At 33.5% G+C, this 22,164-nt stretch overlaps 2 protein-coding genes across 2 annotated transcripts; both read right to left on the bottom strand.

Annotated features, from left to right (window-relative positions):
• Positions 1-1,599: 1,599 nt before the first annotated feature.
• On the bottom strand, positions 1,600-2,418 carry LOTGIDRAFT_153271 (hypothetical protein; the record flags this gene model as incomplete). Its single annotated transcript, XM_009057178.1, has 1 exon — positions 1,600-2,418. The coding sequence occupies one exon, from the start codon at positions 2,416-2,418 to the stop codon at positions 1,600-1,602; it is 819 nt and encodes a 272-aa protein (XP_009055426.1).
• Positions 2,419-4,760: 2,342 nt separating this feature from the next.
• On the bottom strand, positions 4,761-18,645 carry LOTGIDRAFT_228569 (hypothetical protein). Its single transcript, XM_009057177.1, has 18 exons — positions 18,528-18,645; positions 16,757-17,040; positions 15,816-15,944; positions 14,759-14,829; positions 14,298-14,484; positions 13,896-13,970; positions 13,579-13,670; positions 12,657-12,730; positions 12,408-12,469; positions 12,073-12,156; positions 8,561-8,625; positions 8,281-8,358; positions 7,942-8,002; positions 7,391-7,535; positions 6,518-6,999; positions 6,149-6,199; positions 5,628-5,717; positions 4,761-5,466 (listed from the first exon to the last, which is right to left on the bottom strand). Exons 2-18 carry the CDS (start codon positions 17,033-17,035, stop codon positions 5,323-5,325), a joined length of 2,169 nt encoding a protein of 722 aa, XP_009055425.1. The 5' UTR covers positions 17,036-17,040; positions 18,528-18,645; the 3' UTR covers positions 4,761-5,322.
• Between the last annotated feature and the right edge of the window lie 3,519 nt (positions 18,646-22,164).

Below are 22,164 nucleotides of genomic sequence, written 5' to 3'. Positions count from 1 at the left end.
TATGAAATATTTACTCACTTATGATTGATATAAATGAATCTAGTGAAAAGTACATTAGCTGCTTCCAATGTTTCGCAAGCATGTTGTTTTGGGTTTCGTTTGCGGTGCGGATCGACAGTACTTGGTCGTACTTACTAAAACATGAACCGACATTTAATGACTAGGAACGACCAGGAAACAACCAATGAAAACGTGAAACAGGAAACGACCTCAAACTATTTTGCAATAAATTCTAAGCAAGCTAATTTGGCCAAACAAGTTATTAATTTTAAAAAAAAATATGCATTTGGGAGAAGTGCAAACTCATAGTGCAAAGTCATAGTGTCTCTTTAAACTTCACGACAACACTATATAGCAATATTGTTACAATGTTATATATTAAACTAAATCTGTGCGTTTTATCACAGAAAAAAATCACTCAACTGGGAAATATGAAATTCAATGAAAGACTTAATAATAGGTCAATAGAGTATACTTTTCCCAAATGCACATTTTCTTTTAAGGGACAGTTTTGCCATTTGTTGACCAATCGTACCATAGATTATAAACGGGAACTTTTGGCTGAGTATTCTTGAAGGAATTATACGATTTTCGTCTAGTACTTCTGAAGACTTATATTAAGACCAAAATCATCGCCCGAAAATTGCGAATTCGTACCTTTTAAAAATGAAATGAAATGAATGGAGTTTTACGTCCTACTTTTCTGCACCTTGTGGGCTAATGAAGACGGGCAAATTTTTCCAGGACAGCGGCATTAGCCTGCTTTTTTCGATTTCCAACTGTCGAGGGATCTTTAACGTGCACAGCCTGTAGCACACGGGGCCTCCGTTTATTGTCCCATCCGAACGACTAGACGCTTTTTCCACGTCAGCCCCTCTTACCTGCATCACTGAAAGGGGGAAACCGGGTTGAAAAATCCGAAGGTATTATCTCGACCTATGCCGTGATTGAACCCTGGACCTTCAGGTTAGCGAGCAAGCGTCTAACTCACTGAGCCACCGCGGCTCCCCGAATTCCTACCTTTAAGTTTTTGCTGTGGACTTGATAAGTTCTGCTTTGAACATGACAAGAGAACATTTATTTGCAATATTATATTAACACTGATAATCAAATTTAAGAACATCGCAAGATCAGTGATAGGTTAAAGGACAAGTCTATGTGGTAAAGTTAAAATGCTGATCTCGCGTGAAGAAATCGTAACATCGGACTCAACCCCCTTTTACATAGAATGAAAATGATAATCGATTGAGGATTAAGTACAAGTTTATGATACTCAAGATAACACGACGATATTAAACTTATTCAAACAATAATTACCTTGTGTACCAATTATTGCTTGATATACTTAGCAACATCGCTATAATACGATGGAAATACAATATGTGTAGAGAATATTGACACAATAAATATATACATAATTTGTAACAACTGACACAATTTAATAAAAATAGTTATGTTTGTGTGTTTGAACGAGGTAAATAAAAATACACCTTGATTTGAAAAAAAACTGGATTTTTAGATGGTAATGAGAAGACGATCCCGAGTCATGCGGCTTGACACATCCACATTAAATTAAACTGTACTTCATATTTCAACTCTTTATTGTACTTCTTCACTCATACGCTGATGGTAGCGTTTAAATGGTGAACACATACTGAGCCGATCAACCATATCTTGTATTTCATACCGATTTATTCTTCGTTTCACAAACGTATTCTTGGGCACTACCATAGCTTTAGGCCTAACTTTTCTTACTTTCGAATCAGTTTTGTCGTTTCTTTTACTAAGTTGAAAAGTAGTCTGTTTTTGTTTACTACTTTCGGTTTCGCGTGTTAGCCTTTTAAGTATCGTTAGTCTGTCAGCAGTATCACCTTCATTGAGGGTTCGAATCCTTTTATCATTCATATCAGACTTTCGATACCAAACCTCGTTTTGAAAGGGATTATTTCGTTCATTGACGTCTTTTTCCTGAATTGTGCTCTGCAGATTTGGAGAAGAACTGGCTTTTCCAGAATATCTTCTACCATTCAGGCTGTTCTTCTCAGATGATGCTCGTCCACTGGAAATCCTGGTATCAACTGATGTGGGATTTTTGGGTCTTACAACATCAACAATAGCTGTTAAATCCGGATCGGACTTTGCTCGACCAAATTTCGTACGAAACTTTGTGGAAATTGGATTGCAGTCAAAGTATTCGCCATATCTTGAGAAAACAGTGACATCATAGTTTTTGCACTCACTAGAATATTTCGTTTGAGGAAAAAGTTCGTTAGATTTATATTGCGTATACTTGTACATATTTTCCGGTTCCTGTAGAAATCCTATCGGATAGTTTTCGGTTAACCGTACCATATCATCTATGTATTTCTTTTCTGACAGTCTAAATAGAGCTGAAGAATCTCGCCATACTACTGCCATGGTGGGTTGAAGGCGTATATAGTCTTGATTTACATAAACCTTTACTGAAATAATAACTGGTTAATCTGATTTACAGAATTACATCTCAAACGCAAATAAATAATAAATTGCTGCCTGTCGGTTGAAATATCCGTGGCCGTCGCAATCACAAACTGTTATCTGGTTCACATTTTTCTTAAACAAACCCACAATCAATCAATGAATTCTATGCGTTAAACTCAGCTTGGATTGTACTGCCGATATCAGTGGGACACTTATATGTTTAAATATTTCACTTCCAAATCATCATAAATTCAGAATTTCTGAACTCAAAAGTTTCATGAAATGCACCAAATTCCCACAATAATATCCATCGAGATCGACTATCAGAAACGTATATCTATTCTGTATAAACTGTTACAACATTATGTCTATACAACCGTGTTACAAATAATACTTTTTCTGAGAACAACAATTTTCCAGAATGCACAACATATAGCCTATCACTGTTTTCCAGAAAATGTTTCTTTTATTGTTATCGATTTCTATTCATTCTACAAGATGAATGCTTATTTCCCTCTCACAGCAAATTGGTTTTTCCTTAAAAAAATTTGTGGCAGACTGGTATCTCGTTGGTAGAGTCAGCAAAAGACTTTAAGACTCTAATTATGTTAAATGAGATGTCGAAGGTACACGTTAATCAATATGAAACTATAGCACATGGCGTAAAATGAGAATGTTAAAAATTGAAGTTATGCACAGTTGTTCTGAACTTTTGTAAATAAGTTGTAATAAAATGACATAGATAATACGCGCCCGCAGTATTTACTGTTGAATTCAGATTGTACATCAATATTTAATAGAGATTTGTTTTTACAGGGTGTCAAACAACTTATTTATTCTGTTTAATGTTTAGCTCTACAGGCTGGTTTGTTTTCTCGTCTTTCATTGGGGTTTATTTAGCTTCGTGAAACATCAACCATTTTAGTTGTATTTTTAATAATAATAATTATAAATTTAACTGAATTTGATTAACATTATACTGTCTTCTATCATCAAATAAAATAGTGCTAAACATCTGCCTCTATTCCAGCCTCTGATGGATATTTTGATAGTAGTCGGCTGGAGTAAATTCTGCAGATCTGAGGTATCTAAATAGGCTTAAAACCTTGGCACCTGTGGAGACGCGGAATGTCTCCATTAAACAGGGCCTATTTTTCTGTCTCTACACTATCCGACATCCGTTGTGTTTTGGTCTACAATTAAAGAAGCACTCGAAACACCTTGATGATATATGCATCTAGAGATGCAATTTGAGGTTTAAATTGAAATTTGACCAGTCAATGACAAATTAGTGATAATTCGAAACTGTTAATGCTTGTTTTATATGCTGTAAAATATATTTCAATTATTTATGAAGCAAGGGAGGCAACTGTGTAATAATTTTGAAAAAAATGAATTACCAAGGGAGAGAACCTTGTAAAATTTACTCTACTGATAGTTGCTGAATGGGACATGAGTACAATAACTGCTATCCTACCTTCCACGAAAATATCTCCATTTCTGAATTCCCAGGAGAACGGTTCGGGAATATTTCGCCATGATTAACCATTTAATTAACACCTCTTTATTAAATAATTAATTATGTGAAATCCAAGGTTTGTTTATAGACAATGTGTTATGTTTTGTTTCGTCACTATACAAGAACACGGCACTTGAACTGGTCTCTGATGTATAGCTTTAACTGGGTATGTTTGGAGGAGACCCTGTCTGGTTGGCCTTAAATGAGTTAGCAGGGCCTGTTTTATGGTAAAAACCTATTTCATAGATAACTTTTACGCTAACAAAATTTGTCGAGAGATAAAATGGTGCGGCTAAATTGCACAATGTTCTATAATTGCGAGTACGCCGTGGTGTAATTGGGTCAATATTGGTTGAGATCCATTGCCTCATAGAAGATTGCATTCCATAATTCTGACCTTATACTGGTGTTTGTTTTTAATTTTGATCATTGTGGCCAAGGGTGTACCCAGGATAAGCGGTGTCAAGTATGTTGAAAACTATTATTTACTTCCTTGAACTGAGGTCTTATTTACGATTTTATTGGTTGAAATAGAGGGTTTCTTTTGTAACAGACGAGATCTAATATTGCATGCTTTTCCCAGGGAGGTAACTCCAACTGATATAAAGTTTACTGTTTATCTAGATTGTAATTGTTCCTCCTCAATGGTAGTGATTTTAAAGGAATACTATCTCTATGGATGACTTGCTTAAAATGAGTCTTTGTTCATAAGTGGACTAACCTGGTGTCATAACTATACAAAAGTATCCCTTTATAAGGCAATAAATCTATAAAGCTAAGTAGCCTTATAATGAAACATGATTAGTGTTTATTTCAATAATTATTTAGCTCAATCTTCATATATAAAGAGATTCTATCCCTAAGTCATGACACCTGGTAAATCCAACGGTATAATTATACACTTGTTGATCAAGTTTGAGGCTGTAAATTTGATGCCCATTTTAAGAGGTTACATTCCTTTATATGTTTTACGCTCGTGTATAATGAAGCAAGATGTAAGATGCATAAAGTGTGAGATAGTGCCTTTGCAACTAGAGATAAAACTGTACATTTTAAATGTGAACTTCCACTACCCTCTCTACTGGGTACTTAGGTCTCACTATAATAAAAAGGTTAATTTATGAATTTAATAGTTAATACTGTTGCTATGTTTGTTAGTTCCAGATTGTCTTATCACATATTTTTCAGCACTGTATATCATTTATGTCCATCATATACTTACATCCATATTTCCATGATAGAAGTCAGTTGGCCATGTATACTTCAACTATACAATCCATACAGCCAATACTCTGATTTTGGCATTCTTTTTGTCATAACATCGCACATAAAATGACAAAGCACTACACATGACTGTTATAAGCCTGTTCCTTTCTTTCTCTTTGTTCCTGTAGGAAGTTATCCAGAGTCATTTGTTTGAACTCCTCCCATTGTATATTTGCATCAAGGCGATCAATTAGCTCATCTTGACTTGGAAACGGTTTTGCCTGAAAAATAAGGTGAGCAAAATCTATATGATTTCATTCGAAAGAATTCAATGTTTTAAGAAAAGCTTTAAGAAAGCATAATATTTTCCCACCATATTGTGACATTTGATGTCATTATGCAGTGGCTACCGATCGGTTAGATAAAGAAACCATGAACCTACCATAAGTCGTATTAAACTATAGAGGGCATCATCGCAGTGTTTCATAAAATACTTCCGGTTTATCTGTAAAATTTCACATTCACCACTCACCTACAATACAATAAAATTAGATAAGGAAAAGAAGCTGATTTCTGGGACCTAATATTCCGTCTCCATAATTCACCTATGTAATACTTTTTTGCTGTAACCTAAGTAACTTAAGACGCAGCATCGAGCCGCCTTATTCAAGAAATCATAGGTGGTAAACGTAATTCTGTAGTTTACATAGCTTCAAGACGAAATATCCTAATCATGTATGGTGTAATATAAATTATATAGGTTGATAGTAATTTCATTGTGAAATGATCCCGATTATGGGCAACTGATTTCTTGCTGGAAAGATCAATGCCACGACGTATGGCCAAGGACCAGCTAGTAGAAAGGATCCGTTATCCGTTCAAAATATAGTTGTTTGTTTCTTTATGTCTTTTGTATACAGAAGAGCAATAAATAAAGAAGAAATAGAAACAATATAAGCTTACCAAACTGACCGAGGGTCCCATCTCGCTGGCTTCAAGACAAGCACGCAAACCCTACAGGATAAATGCATGGCTAAAGAATTAAATTGCTTGAAATGCTGATAGGATTGACAGAATAATACAAAATTCAAACATTTACCAATGTGATGCAATGATTATCAAAATACTTAATCGTACTTGAAAGAATGATAAGCACTTAGTGAAGATTTTAATTTTGAAAATTGACACGGATAGCTGTTGTTCTAACAACTGCCAAGGCAAATATTTGGATGTCAATATCCCTCTTTACGTTTTAAAGTCCATAACCTAAATTTATTCGGACCTCCTGATGTCAGTCTAACTCCTTGTTAAAGTTCTATTAAATAAACTTACGAATGTATGGCCAGGACGTAAAGTCTCTACATGGACAAATGCGGGGAACTGAGTTTTTCCAACCTTCACAAATTGATCTGTTTTAGGTCGAGAAGTCATGGGGGTCCTCATAAAACTACCAGACCGACCTCTGGATGGGAATCCTAATGCTGATAAAGTTGAAGATCGCCGAGGACTTAAATTGAAGCCTTCGGGGTATTCCACGGGGAGTTTTTGAAGACCACATCCAAGTTCATCATCACTTTCTTCGTTTTTAGACGACTTCGAATCGGAATCTGATTCTGCAGTTGTAAAAATGATATCAGGTAACTTAATCTGTACTTTGGTTTCTTTGCGTGCAGAGGAAACCATCGGCAGACCAGCAAACTTAGCAGCTACTCTAGCGGCATTGATTCTAGATTCTCGGGATTTGCCTGGAGGGGCTGATCGAACCTCTGCTCGTTTGGCTGGTGTGTATGTTGATGGTTTATATGATGATTTGACTGGAAAAAAAAAACTGAAGTTGAGTATGAAGTAGGTTATTCCGAGGAATTTGTCTCTCTGAAATTAGATAATAGGCGAAACTTATCCCCGGAAATCCAAAGAAAAATGTTTTTGTAGCATGCTTATGTGTATTGGAGGGTATTGAACCATTTCCTTTTACGTTTGTGGATCCTGTTATTTCATAATAACTTGCTCAGATTTAGAAGTCTCTATACATAAAAGTCTTCAAATCATATTTGCTGCATTAAGCCTCTTGAATGGTGGTCAACTAGGTCAGGCATGAAGTTTCGTATGTGGTATGAACGAAGTTGCTAACGGTATTTGCAATCATTTGTATCATAACCTAGTGGGTTTATTTGGGTTTTTCAAACATAAAACTATTACACCTACTGTAATCTCTATTTTGTACAAAATCTAAAAGTTGTTTTCGTCTGTAAAATGGCGACTGTTTATTTAATGTTTCTTGAATTTTCTTTCTTCTAGCTTTAACATCAACTGGTCCTGGCGAGAGATATTTATACACTTTAGCCTCTCCCTACAAAAAACAAACCATTTAAGTCATTGTTGTCATCCATCATGCGTTCAGATGGCACATTTTTATAATGATATGTTTACATCAACGATTTTATCTACTTGACGAATCAGTCTGTTGTTGTTTCGTAACTCATTCTGGGAGATCACATCATCTAAACCCTGCATTTTTGTCTTCTATGATTGTTCATTAATATCGTTTTAAAGCTGCCATGGCGTTACCAAAGAGAGGGGTCAACAATGACCTGATATGGGTAGTAAAGGATTGTAAAGAGTTTTTCTAAATGTATATGGGGACACATCATGCACTAATTCAATTGGAATGTTGCAAATTGATGCTATCAGTGTACCGATACACATATTTTTTTTTTTATTAAACCTCATTCCAATCCCTTCAAGAGATCACTTACAGAGCTAATGACGTAAATCCAATCTACTTTGTTACTGTCTTCAACTATTAATCGTCCATACCTAAAAATCAACATCCATTTCAACAATTAACATTCAAAAGTGACATGAAAATGATGGCGATCATGAAAGCAAATCTCGGTCAGCCTAGAATCTCGACATCTAGACCAAGCTGAAAGAATGGAAGCTCTCAATTCTTTCTTTCTTCCCAATTATATCGTGCTCTTTCGAGTAAGAATACTTAATAAGCGGAAATTAACTTGTCCGGAATTGTCAATTTATTTGACTGTTGAATATGAAATGAGTTTAGAATGATAATGTTGGATTGCAAGAAAACTCACTTATATTTCATAACCGTCCATGTTCCTAAATTTTTCACCAACTGGCCCATAGGAAAATGCTGAAAGACTGTGTTACATCTGAAATATGTTAAAATGTAATGTAAATGAAATTTTGGGAGACGCCTGTACATTGCAACTCATTATCAATAATATCATAAGTAAGATACAGATGCGTAAATCGTTGTAACTTGTCAAGTTTTAAAAATTCTGTGGCTCTTAACTCGTGTACTGAAAGCAGCATTGGCCACTAAAATTAAATAAGATGCCGCATATCACTTACTTGCAGATGTCGAGGTTACTGATGTTGTGTGCGTCTTCAGTCATGCTAAATATTTGCCAATAATCCTGTAAAGTTAAATTGAGTTCATATGCAATGCTCTTAATCGAGAATTTGGTACATTCAAATTTATCAATGTCAACTAGTCCAGAAAAATAAACCGTTTCAAAAAAAAGACAAAAAAGTAAATATTTTTTAACGAAAAAAAACACAAAAACTGAAGAGATTTACTTTCAGTGTCATGCAATTCAACACCAAAATCATAAAGTTTCCGTTTAATATTTATCTATATGGCAAAGCATGGTTATAACTATACGCTATTTGTAGTATCAAACGATTGACTGATAATTAAGTATGTTAAAATAATTGTATAGCAAGGATTAGCCTAAAGATATATTGTAGACAGGTTGAATAACCTTGTCATATTTTTAATGGCACAAACAATATATTTAAAATGTATAGACCTTATCAAAATTATTCAGTAGTCAAGTCTTTTTGATTAAGGTTATTGTAATCCTTTTGTTTTTGCAATGTTCACAATCAAAATTCACAACATTCAAATCACCTGATGTAAAACCAATCGTCATAATATTCAGATTCAACTGCTATTCAAAGACTGCAATGATAATATTCAGAGTTATTTAAAAACAACAGTCACCATATTCAGATCACCTGATGTATAAAACTACATTCACAATATTTAGATCACCTGATGTATAAAACTACACTCACAATATTCAGATCACCTTTTGTATAAACTACACTCACAATATTCAGATCACCTGATGTATAAAACTACACTCACAATATTCCGATCAAATCATGTATAAAACTACATTCACAATATTCAGATCGCCTGATGTATAAAACTACACTCACAATATTCAGATCACCTGTTGTATAAAACTACACTCACACTATTCAGATCACCTGTTGTATAAAACTACACTCACAATATTCAGACCACCTGATGTATAAAACTATACTCACAATATTCAGATCACCTGATGTATATAACTACACTCACAATATTCAGATCACCTGTTGTATAAAACTACACTCACAATATTCAGATCACCTGTTGTATAAAACTACACTCACAATATTCAGATCACCTGTTGTATAAAACTACACTCACAATATTCAGATCACCTGTTGTATAAAACTACACTCACAATATTCAGATCGCCTGTTATATAAAATTAACAGGCACAATATTCAGATCGCCTGTTGTATAAAACTACACTCACAATATTCAGATTACCTGCTGTATAAAACTACACTCACAATATTCAGATCACCTGTTGTATAAAACTACACTCACAATATTCAGATCACCTTTTGTATAAAACTACACTCACAAAATTCAGATCACCTGATGTATATAACTACACTCACAATATTCAGATCACCAGTTGTATAAAACTACACTCACAATATTCAGATCACCTGTTGTATAAAACTACACTCACAATATTCAGATCACCTGTTGTATAAAACTACACTCACAATATTCAGATCACCTGTTGTATAAAAGTACACTCACAATATTCAGATCACCTGATGTATAAAACTACACTCACAATATTCAGATCACCTGTTGTATAAAACTACACTCACAATATTCAGATCGCCTGTTGTATATAATTAACAGACACAATATTCAGATCACCTGTTATATAAAATTAACAGGCACAATATTCAGATCGCCTGTTGTATAAAAACAACCATTCATATTTTTCAGATTACGAGCTATTATATCTGTGTACTACTAATGTACAGATAACCTTCTATTAAAAACAGCGATGAAAATATACAAATCCCCTGCTATTTAAAAACAACAATCTCAATAATATAACTCCCCTGATATTCAAGAATAATAATCACAAAATTAAGATCACCTGCTATTTTAAAACAACAATCTCTATATACAAATAACCTGATATTTAAGAACAATAATCGCATTATTCAGATCGCCTGCTATTTAAAAATAACAATCACAAAATTCAGATCACTTTGCTATTTTAAAACAACAATCTCAATATACAAATCACTTGTTATTTAAAAACATCAATCACAATATTCAGATCACCTGCTATTTAAAAACAGCAATTCAATATTCAGATCGCCTGCTATTTAAAAATAACACTCGCTATATTCAAATCACCTGCTGTCTTAAATCACCAACCTTAGATCACCAAGTATATTCTGCTAAGTTATGTTGTTATATTGTATGGTGTTATAAGGAATAATATCGCGTTATTTAGGGTTAAACCCAGATTTAAAAGCTTATTGTTTATATGACATTGTAAAACACGGTTAATAATCTTAGATTTCTTGATTAACTTGTTGGTGGTTTGGGCGAGTCTAAATTCTATAGACCTTTAAATAGAAACTCGATCAACGTGTTCAACTTATATTAATCCGGTAAATATCATTCTGTTTTATATTGAACATAATAAAGACACTTTTTACTAATTGTAATATCTCGAACATCAATTTTTCAAAAAGCAAATATAAACATGTGACAGCGCTTTAGATAATAGTTGAAATAAATTTCAATATTCTGTTTTATGTTTCAGATAAAACGTTGAAAGGTGCTTGCCAAAACTGATTCTGAATTTTATAAAGATTTTTGTGTGTAGTACAATGTAGTGCAATGGATTGTTATTCTATTTAATAGTGTAATTAATGTAAAGGAATGAAAGCCAATGGATTAAGAGAATTTCCAGAAATGCTTTCGCCCAAACTCACATTTTTGACCAATAATGTTTTGTAGTGTGTGATTGATTAAGATTAATAGATCAATATGACCTGTAATCGATACTAGTTTGACAGTGTTACAGTAGTCAGTAATGTAAGATATTGGTTAGATCTTTGTTACGGGTATTTAATGTGAGTTTTATATTGATTCTGACACATAATCTATAGTTCATTTCTATTCTTTACGTTGTAACAGCAAATAAATGATGATGGTAAAGTGCAATCGAGAGTTCTAGCACAATACATGTGTATGAATACCAGCAGCATATGAATGTCATTATGAAGAGGAAAATATTCAAAAAAGCAGCAGCAAGAAAACATAAAAAGAAGAAAATAAGCCCAATTACTGTTTCAACGTCATAGTTCTCCGAATTTCGGGAGCAAACTCTGACTCACCGACATGGTTCCTTAGAAGTTACCCCTCTGGAGTTTAAGACATGTTTTCACCGTCATGGCAGTCATCTGAACACAGACGACCGTGTCTCTCTCATTCAACAGATTTGTAAGAATTTTGATAATACCAACACAATTATAAAACGTAACAATATTTTGAGGTCAATATTTTGATGTCAAAAATCCTGATTTAGGATGAAATGTTATTTTGCACGAATTCAATACAGTTAAATTTTCGAAGCGAATCAACTAAAAAAATCGGATGAAAATTCTTTCGTGTCTGCTTATTTTTTCGTGGAAACGTTTAAGAAAACAGTTAAACCCCCTGTATACAATATTTTTAAAAGGAAAAAACTCACTAATCTATGTAAATAAAGTAATTCCGTTTCCACTTTGGTAATAATAGTTCTTCTTCTAAGTCTACCACACATTAAATCATCTTCCTGAGTGAAAAAAAAAATTCGAGGTACCTTAGACGTGATTTCTAAGACTTGGTTCAATGTATTACTAGGGAAGATGTAGGGAAGAGAATACTTTAGTTACTAATGAATAGATATAAATTTCAGTCATCTGTGCTGCTTTTCAAAATTAAAATCCAATTTCCAGTCAAATTGCAGTGACCACCTTCAGGTCAGTTCTTACAGTGAAATAACCACGAAGGCTAATGTAACATTTATTATTTTTTTATACTCACACCAAAAACTTGTCCAGCAGTTATTTCCCTTGGTTGTTTCTGACCATCAACTTTTTCTATCACTAAAAGTTAATTTATTAGCAAATTTATTTTCTCACAAATTTCACAAAATATAAACTGTTAATTCGATATTTGGCTATAGGGGTATAAGATAGGTAAGATCTTTAAGTCTTCAGTCTTAAATCAATTAGGTTTATGCAAAAAATATATTATCGTTAAAAAATTACTCTTAAATTGGAACCAACCTACATGTTCCCGTTAAGACAAAAAACATCCCATCCGAAGGCAGACCTCTTCTTGTAATAACTCGATTATATCGGTATCTGGAAGCAAATTTAGTAATTTAATTAATTGAAAGTTTTGGTTCTGCTTTATTGTCTACATAGAGACCGAAAACGGCAGGAGAGTGTGTCGACAGCAACAAGTTTTTAAAAACATGAGCACAGAGAGACACAAGAACTGATATATTCCTGATCGTTACTTTTTTTTTTATCGTGTTATAAGGATTCCTTGTGTGGTATTCCAAAACATAACACCCTATTGTACATCCTGTTGTCTCTATTTTTAACTTTCGAGATGTGTATTTATCTTGCTTTAATGGATATAATAATATTTCAGACCGGGTTTTTTCTTGCAATCTGTTTATCATAACTGATTTTATATCAATGTTTAATGTATAACACACTGTAGAATACTTGCAGTACAATTTACACAATAATTCGCAGCAGCTGTGTTGCCAATAAATTTAGCAGTTTACTGTTAAAAGAATTCTGTTAAATAAATTTAGCTGTTAAAACTTTCTCTGTTAATTTACAGAAGTATCATTTGTGTTTGGGGTTGTAACTTTACAGAAGTATCATTGATATTGGTAGCTGGAATTCTGTAAACCGTAAGTGACAAATATGAAGGATGAAATGTGATTAATGAATTTATTCAATTCTCATACGAGCAATGAAAATTAGGTTGGTATAGATCCCTACAAACTAACTGCGCAAACCGCCCAACCAAATTAGCATTACTAATATTTGGGCTTATAAGATTTCATACAAAGGAATGAAATATATTGCTCACTTAGCCATGTCCATTTTCGCGCCATATTTTACTAGCGATTGGCCGGTTAGTTGGTTGAGATTTTGTAACAATGTTAAGAAATGAGTTTTGGAATACTTACTTATCAAAAAATGATATCTGTGAAATTTTCTTTTGCACTGCTAATGGATATTTACAAAATTCTTTACAAATGGCTTTAACACATCGTAAAATCTACAAGGAAATTAAAACATTTAAGTAATCGTTATATCCATATATATATATATATATATATATATATATATATATAACAAAAAGTTCCATAAGAAAATTCAATTTGACAATTCCCGACACAGATTGATATTAATGGAAAAAATAGTCAACATTTTAGGACGTCTTGGTTGAAGATATGAAAATTTCTCGTTCCATGTCAACTCTAAAATGAGATAAACTACAAACCTTGACAATTTGTTCTGGTGTTCTAGTGCCTGGAGTGTTTTTCAAAATATTTCTGGTTTCATCATTCAACATGTGCTGAAATATTGAAAGAGCATCGTTGTTTACTATTTTTATAATAAAATATTTGTTACATTCTATCAACATTTAAGTACTACATCTTTAGTTCTAGAAAAAATGTGACACTCACAAAGAGAAACATTTATCTATATGCTACATGGGTTACTGAATCACAATAGTCTGCTTTAAAAGTGCTGTGTTCAGATTTCCGTCCAGAAGAGACACCTGTTCATTGTGAAGACTTTTACGACTTATCCACTTGACCTCCAAGTAAAGGCGAGACGGCCAAAAATTATGCACTAAATGGTGCAAAATATCCTTGAATGATTAAGTCAAACTAATTACCTCTGAAATATAGTCCCTTTTAAATTTACCGACATCGAATGTCAACTGAATTAACTCCCTTTCTTCGTTAGGCACAAACGTTACGAAGGCTCTAGTAGGCTTTCTTTTGTGTACCAATGCTTTGGCAGCCATTAAATTGTCAATCAAAGAAAACCATGCCTCCTTCTTCATTTGCGCCATAATAGATCTGAAAATCAGAAAACCTGTTGTGAGGTTTAATAACACACATTCTCTGAGAAAAACAACAAAAGTCGTAGGTTTTAGAAGTCATTTTGACATAGGTTATATAATCAAATGCATAAAAAGTCATAAAAACAGTCAAGAAATCAACTTTTTGGTATGCTTGCGAATTTAAGTTGGTGGCATCGTTCTTGAATCAAACAATGACCTACAGTTCTTGTGCTCATCTTATAATTCTTGTTTATCTGCTCGTTGCGTTCTTTTAAATATGATTTACTTACTTTTTGCAGGCATTACATACTCGGATCATTAACAAAATAGATCTGGCAAGCTTTCGAAACCTTATGTACGCCTGAAATACAATGAGAATCAGAATGAATGTATTTAACATTCAATTGATGTGACATACTTTAATGTGCATCGGAGTTTGTCCTTTCGCCATAATTATCTTAAAGAAGGACTATAATCCAGTACGGAAACAGTATAATACCACTATGAAAACAGTAATCCATCGGAAGGTCAGTCAAAGGGCGGAAATTTTAAAAATATTCGATGTTTTTCATCAAAATGATGTTTTCTTTCTTTCTGATCAAGGGCTATGGAATCTATCGTTTTTCTGTGATTCTGCTTTTACCGAGTTTTCAAAGACTTTTGTAGTAAAATAGAGGCAAATACATGTAATTGTCAACTATATCTCGTATTGTGACTACATTTGAAAACTTTATCAATTAACTCTACCTATTCGCGCGAAAAGATCAATTTTATTGATCCTATTTCATACAGTTATGATGGCAGTTAGCCACGCCCCTTCTGCGCGAGTTGCTATTGCTCTGCGGAAAAAAAGTTTGAACTTCAAGTGATATGGTTGCAGACTACCTTAAAGTAGCATGATATTTACTGGTATGGATGTTCTTTGAGAAAACTTGATTCTATAATGTTGATGTCACCTCCTGCGATTTCCGAAATTCTATGCATTGCGCAATTATTGTAATTCCGGTAGTTGTGGTTGGAATGAGCACAAGTCTCTACAATCAAGATTATGAAATAAAATTGAACCCATTTGGTTTCTATTAAACCCACGGATCGGTGAGAAGAAAGATTTCCGCAAATTAATGGTCAAACTTACGTTACTAGTATTTAAGGAATCAATAGCTGACATTCGGCAATATCTAGTCAATAAATCCAAAATGCGACCTTTTAATATTACAGTCAATGTTAAGATTGAACTTAAATCTTCTGTAATTGTATACCTATTTTCTTATTATCGTTTTTTAATCTCTAATAATTGATTATCTACTCTAATCTGATCCCTAGATATTGTTTAAAGGGGGCACTTACCCGTTTGGGACGAGGTGTTTTTCCAAATAGATTAAATGTGCGATATATGTGAACTAATAAAAACCGAATTGTAAATCCATCATGGACATTTACTAAAAAACTCTTTATTATGCTGTGCAATTCTTTATTCTAACGAAATTAAAATAATGCAAATAGAAGGTGAAAGGTCATCGAAATTTCACACGCCGACCGACAAAAGATTCAACAACCACCATTTGTTCGACGTAACCCAAAGCCATCAAGCAATATAGCGTCATGTAAAGAACCAGCGCTGTTCAGTGTTACCGATACTTACTCAAATAAACACCAACAACACTATTTAATTCATATGGTCATGATATATTGAATTTTTGTCCAGAAACTAAGCATTGTGCAGGCTTTCATGTGACCTATTCGAAGGTTTTCAAAGAAACTTCTTGAAAAAGTTATAGAAGTTTGAATTTCGAGATTTAACATGGAAACAGATGGCAAATGAATTACTGTGGTGTGTCCTAATCTCTCGATTTAGCTTGGGTTGGTCACGGTTATGGAAAACTCGTGCCGATCTCTTCTTTATCTTGCCAAGAAATCTCTAAACATGGTTCTCATTGGTGTGGGAGAGTTTTGAAGGTTCAAACCTTAAAACCCCTTCTGGCTTTGAAACTATAGGACCGAACATAGAAAAAAACGCAGGACCGCACTTTAATCAAAGCCATTTAACATACAACATATTGAATTTCTTAACAAATATTTATATTTATATCATCATAAAATACTAAATCCATGATTATCTGTTAAAAAGTTATCTTGACATGTACATATAAACTTGCCCATTAGAATTTAGCATGCTGTCTTTGGCAGAGTGTCTTCAGCCAGTCTAATAATTACTAATATAAAGAGCTAAAGAATAAATGGACTCGTAATATATTGAATGGGTAATTTAAGCGGATCTCTGAACTTACTTTTTTTTGGGGTATAGGTATCAAGTCTGCTAAACGTGGTTGCTTTCTGCCCAAACTTCGAATTTTTGATATTCGTTTTCGGCGAACGCTCTCATCATATAGTTTATTCTTTTGTTGAAGGGTAACGGCCTCTCCAATAAGTGATTGAAGTCTAAACTTCTTGGTGTACGTAAAAGCTTTTTCAATCAAAGATTCAGAACTCATGTCAGAATCATCGGTGCAGTCGTCAGTCCCGGTTCCTGTGGATGGTGTATTAAAGCAAAGTCTACGCCGATCCATGATAGCTGGAAAAGAAATAATAACCTTTATCTTATCTTTGAAACCTACAGTTGCAGTTGCTGTTTTCTTCTAAAACAGGTTCCAGTCCCGTAAAGATCTATCAGTATACTGCATAATGTTTCGCTAATCGAACGTAGTGCAGAACGATTTTAAAACTGGAAATAATTAAACTTGTTCTAAAAGACAATTCAATATTGGTGATCGCTAACGTTAGATAAAATGGCTCGACTGAAAAAATGACCAACTGTACAACCGCGCAATCATATGGATGTCCAAGATTCTTTTCAAACTATTTCAGTCTATTTCTACTCTTAAAGGGACAGATGTGTCATTTTGGGGGATTGACTTTAGTGTGGAATATTATGTAAATAGTCTTCAGAAGTACTAGAAATGTATGAAAATCGCATAATTCCTTTGAAATACTTCAAACTAGGAATTTTACTCACTATTCCTGTATATGTCTTTTCTATATATCTATTTAATCGACATGCATGGATTTGAAGGCTCGAATTTCGACAGTGAGCTGTCACTTTAATTGATACAGACAGTTCATTCAAAAACTTGAATGGTGGTCAAATCGTGAAATGAATTAAATTTAAGAATAAAATGATGAAATAAACTATACCTACAGGAAGTTTTCGTTCGGCGTTCAGCTATCCATACACTTATCACTATTAGAAACAGTTAACTATTCACAAATTTAGTCAATACTGAATATTTTATTTTATTCAATGTATCAAGTTTTAATAATTATCTGGGTTCGGGTTACATCTAAATCATTGTACTATATGTACGTCTATATTTTGGTCATAAAATCTTCGAATACATTTCATGTAGGGTTTTGATAATAGATATGCTCAAACATTATCCAATTATTATATTATATTATTATATTATCCAATATCAAGTTCATGCAAGTTTTAAAAGCAAGACCAAAATTCTGTATTGTTTTGAATTTTTACATGAGGTATATTATCATTGTGTTTTACACCAATTTTTCGGAAGAAGTAGATTTTGTCATGAAGGGCAAGAGGTATCTATGCAAAAGTATCGCTTGAAAGTCGTTTTTTAAAAAACGTTAAAGGTGTCGTTTGAGGGACGCTATACGTTCAGCATTATATTCTAGGGACCTATTACAGAAATTGCCAAAAAATGTAGTCTTTTTGAGATAATACTCTTGGTCAATAATACTACTTGCAGCAACTTAGCTTAAATGTCTTATGCCCTCTCTTTTTAAAGAGTTAAAAGAAGGTGCAGTGTGAGCGAGAGACAATCCTAGATAAGAACAGAAATGAAGAATTATATATGTCTCTTAACTTAATGGCATATTTACAGTGGATTTGCAACAGACCACAATCGTGCATGAAAATTGACGTATTAAACACCTATTGTGTACGTGTGTATGTATTAAATAATGTTTCAAATTACATGTACAAACCCAAAAGGGTCATGTAGTGGCGTTACTGATATTAAAATTTGTTAGCTATCTTACCTGAATATTCTAAGAGACAACTTCTTATATTAAATCATCATATCATATCCACGTATATTAACATTTGTTTTACGTATATTCCAATTCATTTATTACAATTTCAGTTCAGTTCATTTGACATGATAGATATGTAGAACTGCAGGTTGTCAGAGTTATTTCTGACCTACCTAACGATTAGGTAGAATGGATTTGGATTAACGTAATCCGACAATCATTTGTAATCCTCCGGTAGGAAAGTTCAACTGGATAACGACACATTATATTTCTTTTAAGCCTCCAATTTTATCACACTGCATTAAACAGCTGAATCATTCCATAGAAGCAACTGTACATTTGGTAACTTGGAATCGCCGTGTTCGATAATAATAGTAAAATTTCTGCTTTTAACTGTAGAGTTAAGCTATATCTTTTACATCAAGTTTCCCTTTATTTTCTCGCGAATTACAAGATAGAAAGTTCAACCTAAGAGTTAGCTTTCCAGATATTTCTTTCCGGGATCCTCCTTTGAATTTCAAAGAGATAGTGCCATGGAAACGAGTAGCTAATACAAACTATGGGAAGAATATCTGACTCTTCAAGTTCATCAAGGTGTGCGATAACCAAAAGAAAAAAAGAACTAAAAGTCAGCACTGTTTAACTACTCTTAAACGTTAGGATTTCATATAAATTAATTCATTTATAATATAGTTGAGGTGGATAATAAAATCTCTCCAGCTAAGAAATGGTATTGCTATCAAAGTTTGAAAGGTCCATTCATGTTTTAATCATTTACTGATATATTTACACCATGAATACAGACAATCGTAATGTAAATCAGAAGAATCACAATTGCTTGTAGACCTTGAAATTGGCCCTTTGTTCTCATAGAAGATTCAAACACGCGATCTTAAAGACGATCACTTAGAAGCTAAGGCGAAATCACTAATCTTACAAATACAATGTAAGTTAAGCCTTCCACAATTTGAAATATCTGGTAGATGGCAGGAAGGAACCATATATCTGAAATACGAAGAGTATGTATATGACATCGATTTTTGATTATTTGCATTAAAATCAAACATTATTGATGTTAACAGCAATAAAGAGTTGTTAAGGGAAATTTTTCGTGGTCAGATTGAGCATAAGTTATATTAGTTAACTAATTATAGAAACGTACGACAAAGGATACATGGAAAGTGTTGTCGGCAAATCTTATTTCATTCATCGAATAATTTGATGACCTAACAATTTCGTAAGATCATGGATGGCAAATGGAATCACAGAAAAAAGACGAAATGAAATTTTGATTGGATTGCTTACCACTCTCACTGTTTACAGAAACGTTCATAGTCCAAATGAATTATACATACTTATTTCATAGCAGAACTCTCTCATTGAAATGACAATAAAGTTGTAAGAATAAGATAAAATTGGTAATTAAAAAATCATGTAAAATCTAAAGATTTATTTTAGGATTAAGATTTTCAGATTTTCTTAAATGGAAACAGGTAATAATGTTTTAAAAATAAGATAGAATAAAAGTATTTTTTCTAGCCCATCTTTGCACCATTCTGGTCTCTGGTTTCAAATACAACTCCTGTCTTATTTTTGTCTGTCGTGGGTACTTGCATTTGCACCCCCGATGCTCTTAGTTGCAAATGTCGTTTGGTTTGATTATATTACAAAAGTGAAGGGAAATCGGAGGAAAATTAATATAAACTATACAGTGTTCAAAAACGCGTCCAAACGCTGGAAGACAACTCTTGAATCCCTTATTATCGGCTACTAATACCACTTTTATTGATTAAACCCTAAATCTTGACTCTCCTCCAACTGCAATGAAGGTGCTTACGGTGATCTTGCCTTTGTATAGAAGGTGTAATTTCTTTCAAGGTCTAGGAAATAGATCATGCTGGTCATCTTTAAATCTGATCAATCGATTAAGATCGATATAAATTAATGATAGGTAATCCTTTGATCTCATGAATAAGCCAGTATCTTACATGATATGGGATTGACAGGGTCAAAGTCAGTCTAGTCAAATCTATTTAAAGTATATTTTGTAATTTGAGGTACATGAGTCTCTCTGACACAGACTAATCCAACTGAGACCTCCCATATTCGTGACTCTTTAAGGCTTCTGGTTGACTTGGGAATAACTTGATTGAACAACTGCTGAGACAAGTGCTGAATTAAGTCGACCTTGATGCAATGGAAGTTCTTTATCAGCAGATTTTCGTCTTCCAATTAATAATTGGATCGGATTATCAACCTGAGCAGTCGGAAACGGATGTTGACGGATCCGATGAGATACTATGACTGCAAATCGACCTTACCCCAGCATTTAAAGGTGTTGCGTGTATGAGATGATTGGTGTTTTGGCAACAAAAAATCAAATATTAATGTTTTAAGTTACTGATACAATCAAAATACGCCAGCTTGATTAACTTTTATTACGGCTGTAATCAAGCTGGGTTCACACTAGACAAAGCAACACTGTTATAGATTTAATATTATTCGATTCCATTACTAATAAATATCAATAATGACAAAATTTACCGGTAGGGTAAAATTGTAGCCCGTATAGTGAGCACAAGGCAAATATGAACGGGCGGACCGACCGAACACAAAATCCAATTTCCAAAGCAACATATACATATAGCAGCTAATGAACTTTTCACACGAGGAAGTAGGCCTATATCAATCATAAGTAAGAAATTCATATTGAAATAAGGAAAAGTGGTATCGGGTGTCTAGAAGAGTAAGCAGACCCAGTAAGCATGGCGCAGAATTCGCCTTTGATGCGGAACAAACACAACAAGGAAGGTAACAACAAATAATAGTGACGTTCTTATTACATAATTTTATGGACTTGACCTTAAAACTAGGACTTTGACTTCTCAATTTTAATAGTTCAAGGGAGATAAATATTTGTATTTGATTTTAACAATTGATGGGAGGGAACTGGTAGCTTCTAGAAAAAAACTCAACAGCTACAGTTTTGATTCTCCTTTCCCTTTGTAACCTCCTCCTGTATCATCAACATTTTTGGTACATGTAAACTCTTACTCATGGTTGATTGACCCAAATGACTTCATCACATGGAGGTTAATGTTTAAGTAAGAACCAATTCCCAAAGCCATGAATTATTAAATAAATTTTCTTCCTAAGTCACACCAATAACCCTTTGTTTTTCTTTTATCTAATGGCAAGTGAGAGATTAAGTCTACGTTGATAGCAACAATGCTGGAAATAAATACATGACCATTATGTGAACTATTAACAACAACAAAATTGAATGTTAAAACACTCGTGCGTCTCATACTACTGGATTTGACAGCGTTCTAAACAAATCTAGGCTTACATTTTAGGTTCTAAACTTTTATGTAAGTGAATATCATGATCTGAAATTTAAACCTTTATTTCTTTTATTTGAAGTGACAGGTTTACTATGCACAAGTGTTCGATCCTATGTTTTACCGTTTGATAATCTATAGTTAATATACTCTTAAACAATGAGATTTATTTATTTAAGTGTCATGATGGGCCACTGGTAATAGCTTGTCGTTTAGCAAGATGTTTACTTAGTAGACTGTGAAGTACATGTCAAGTTTTCATTTTCATTACTTTACCCTAGGAGTCCGAAATCTTTAATATC

Source organism: Lottia gigantea (genome assembly GCF_000327385.1).
Source record: "Lottia gigantea unplaced genomic scaffold LOTGIsca_3, whole genome shotgun sequence".
Classification (NCBI taxonomy): Eukaryota; Metazoa; Mollusca; class Gastropoda; family Lottiidae; genus Lottia; species Lottia gigantea.
The sequence above is the reverse complement of the archived record's forward strand: the minus strand, read 5'-3'. Positions and strand labels throughout refer to the sequence as shown.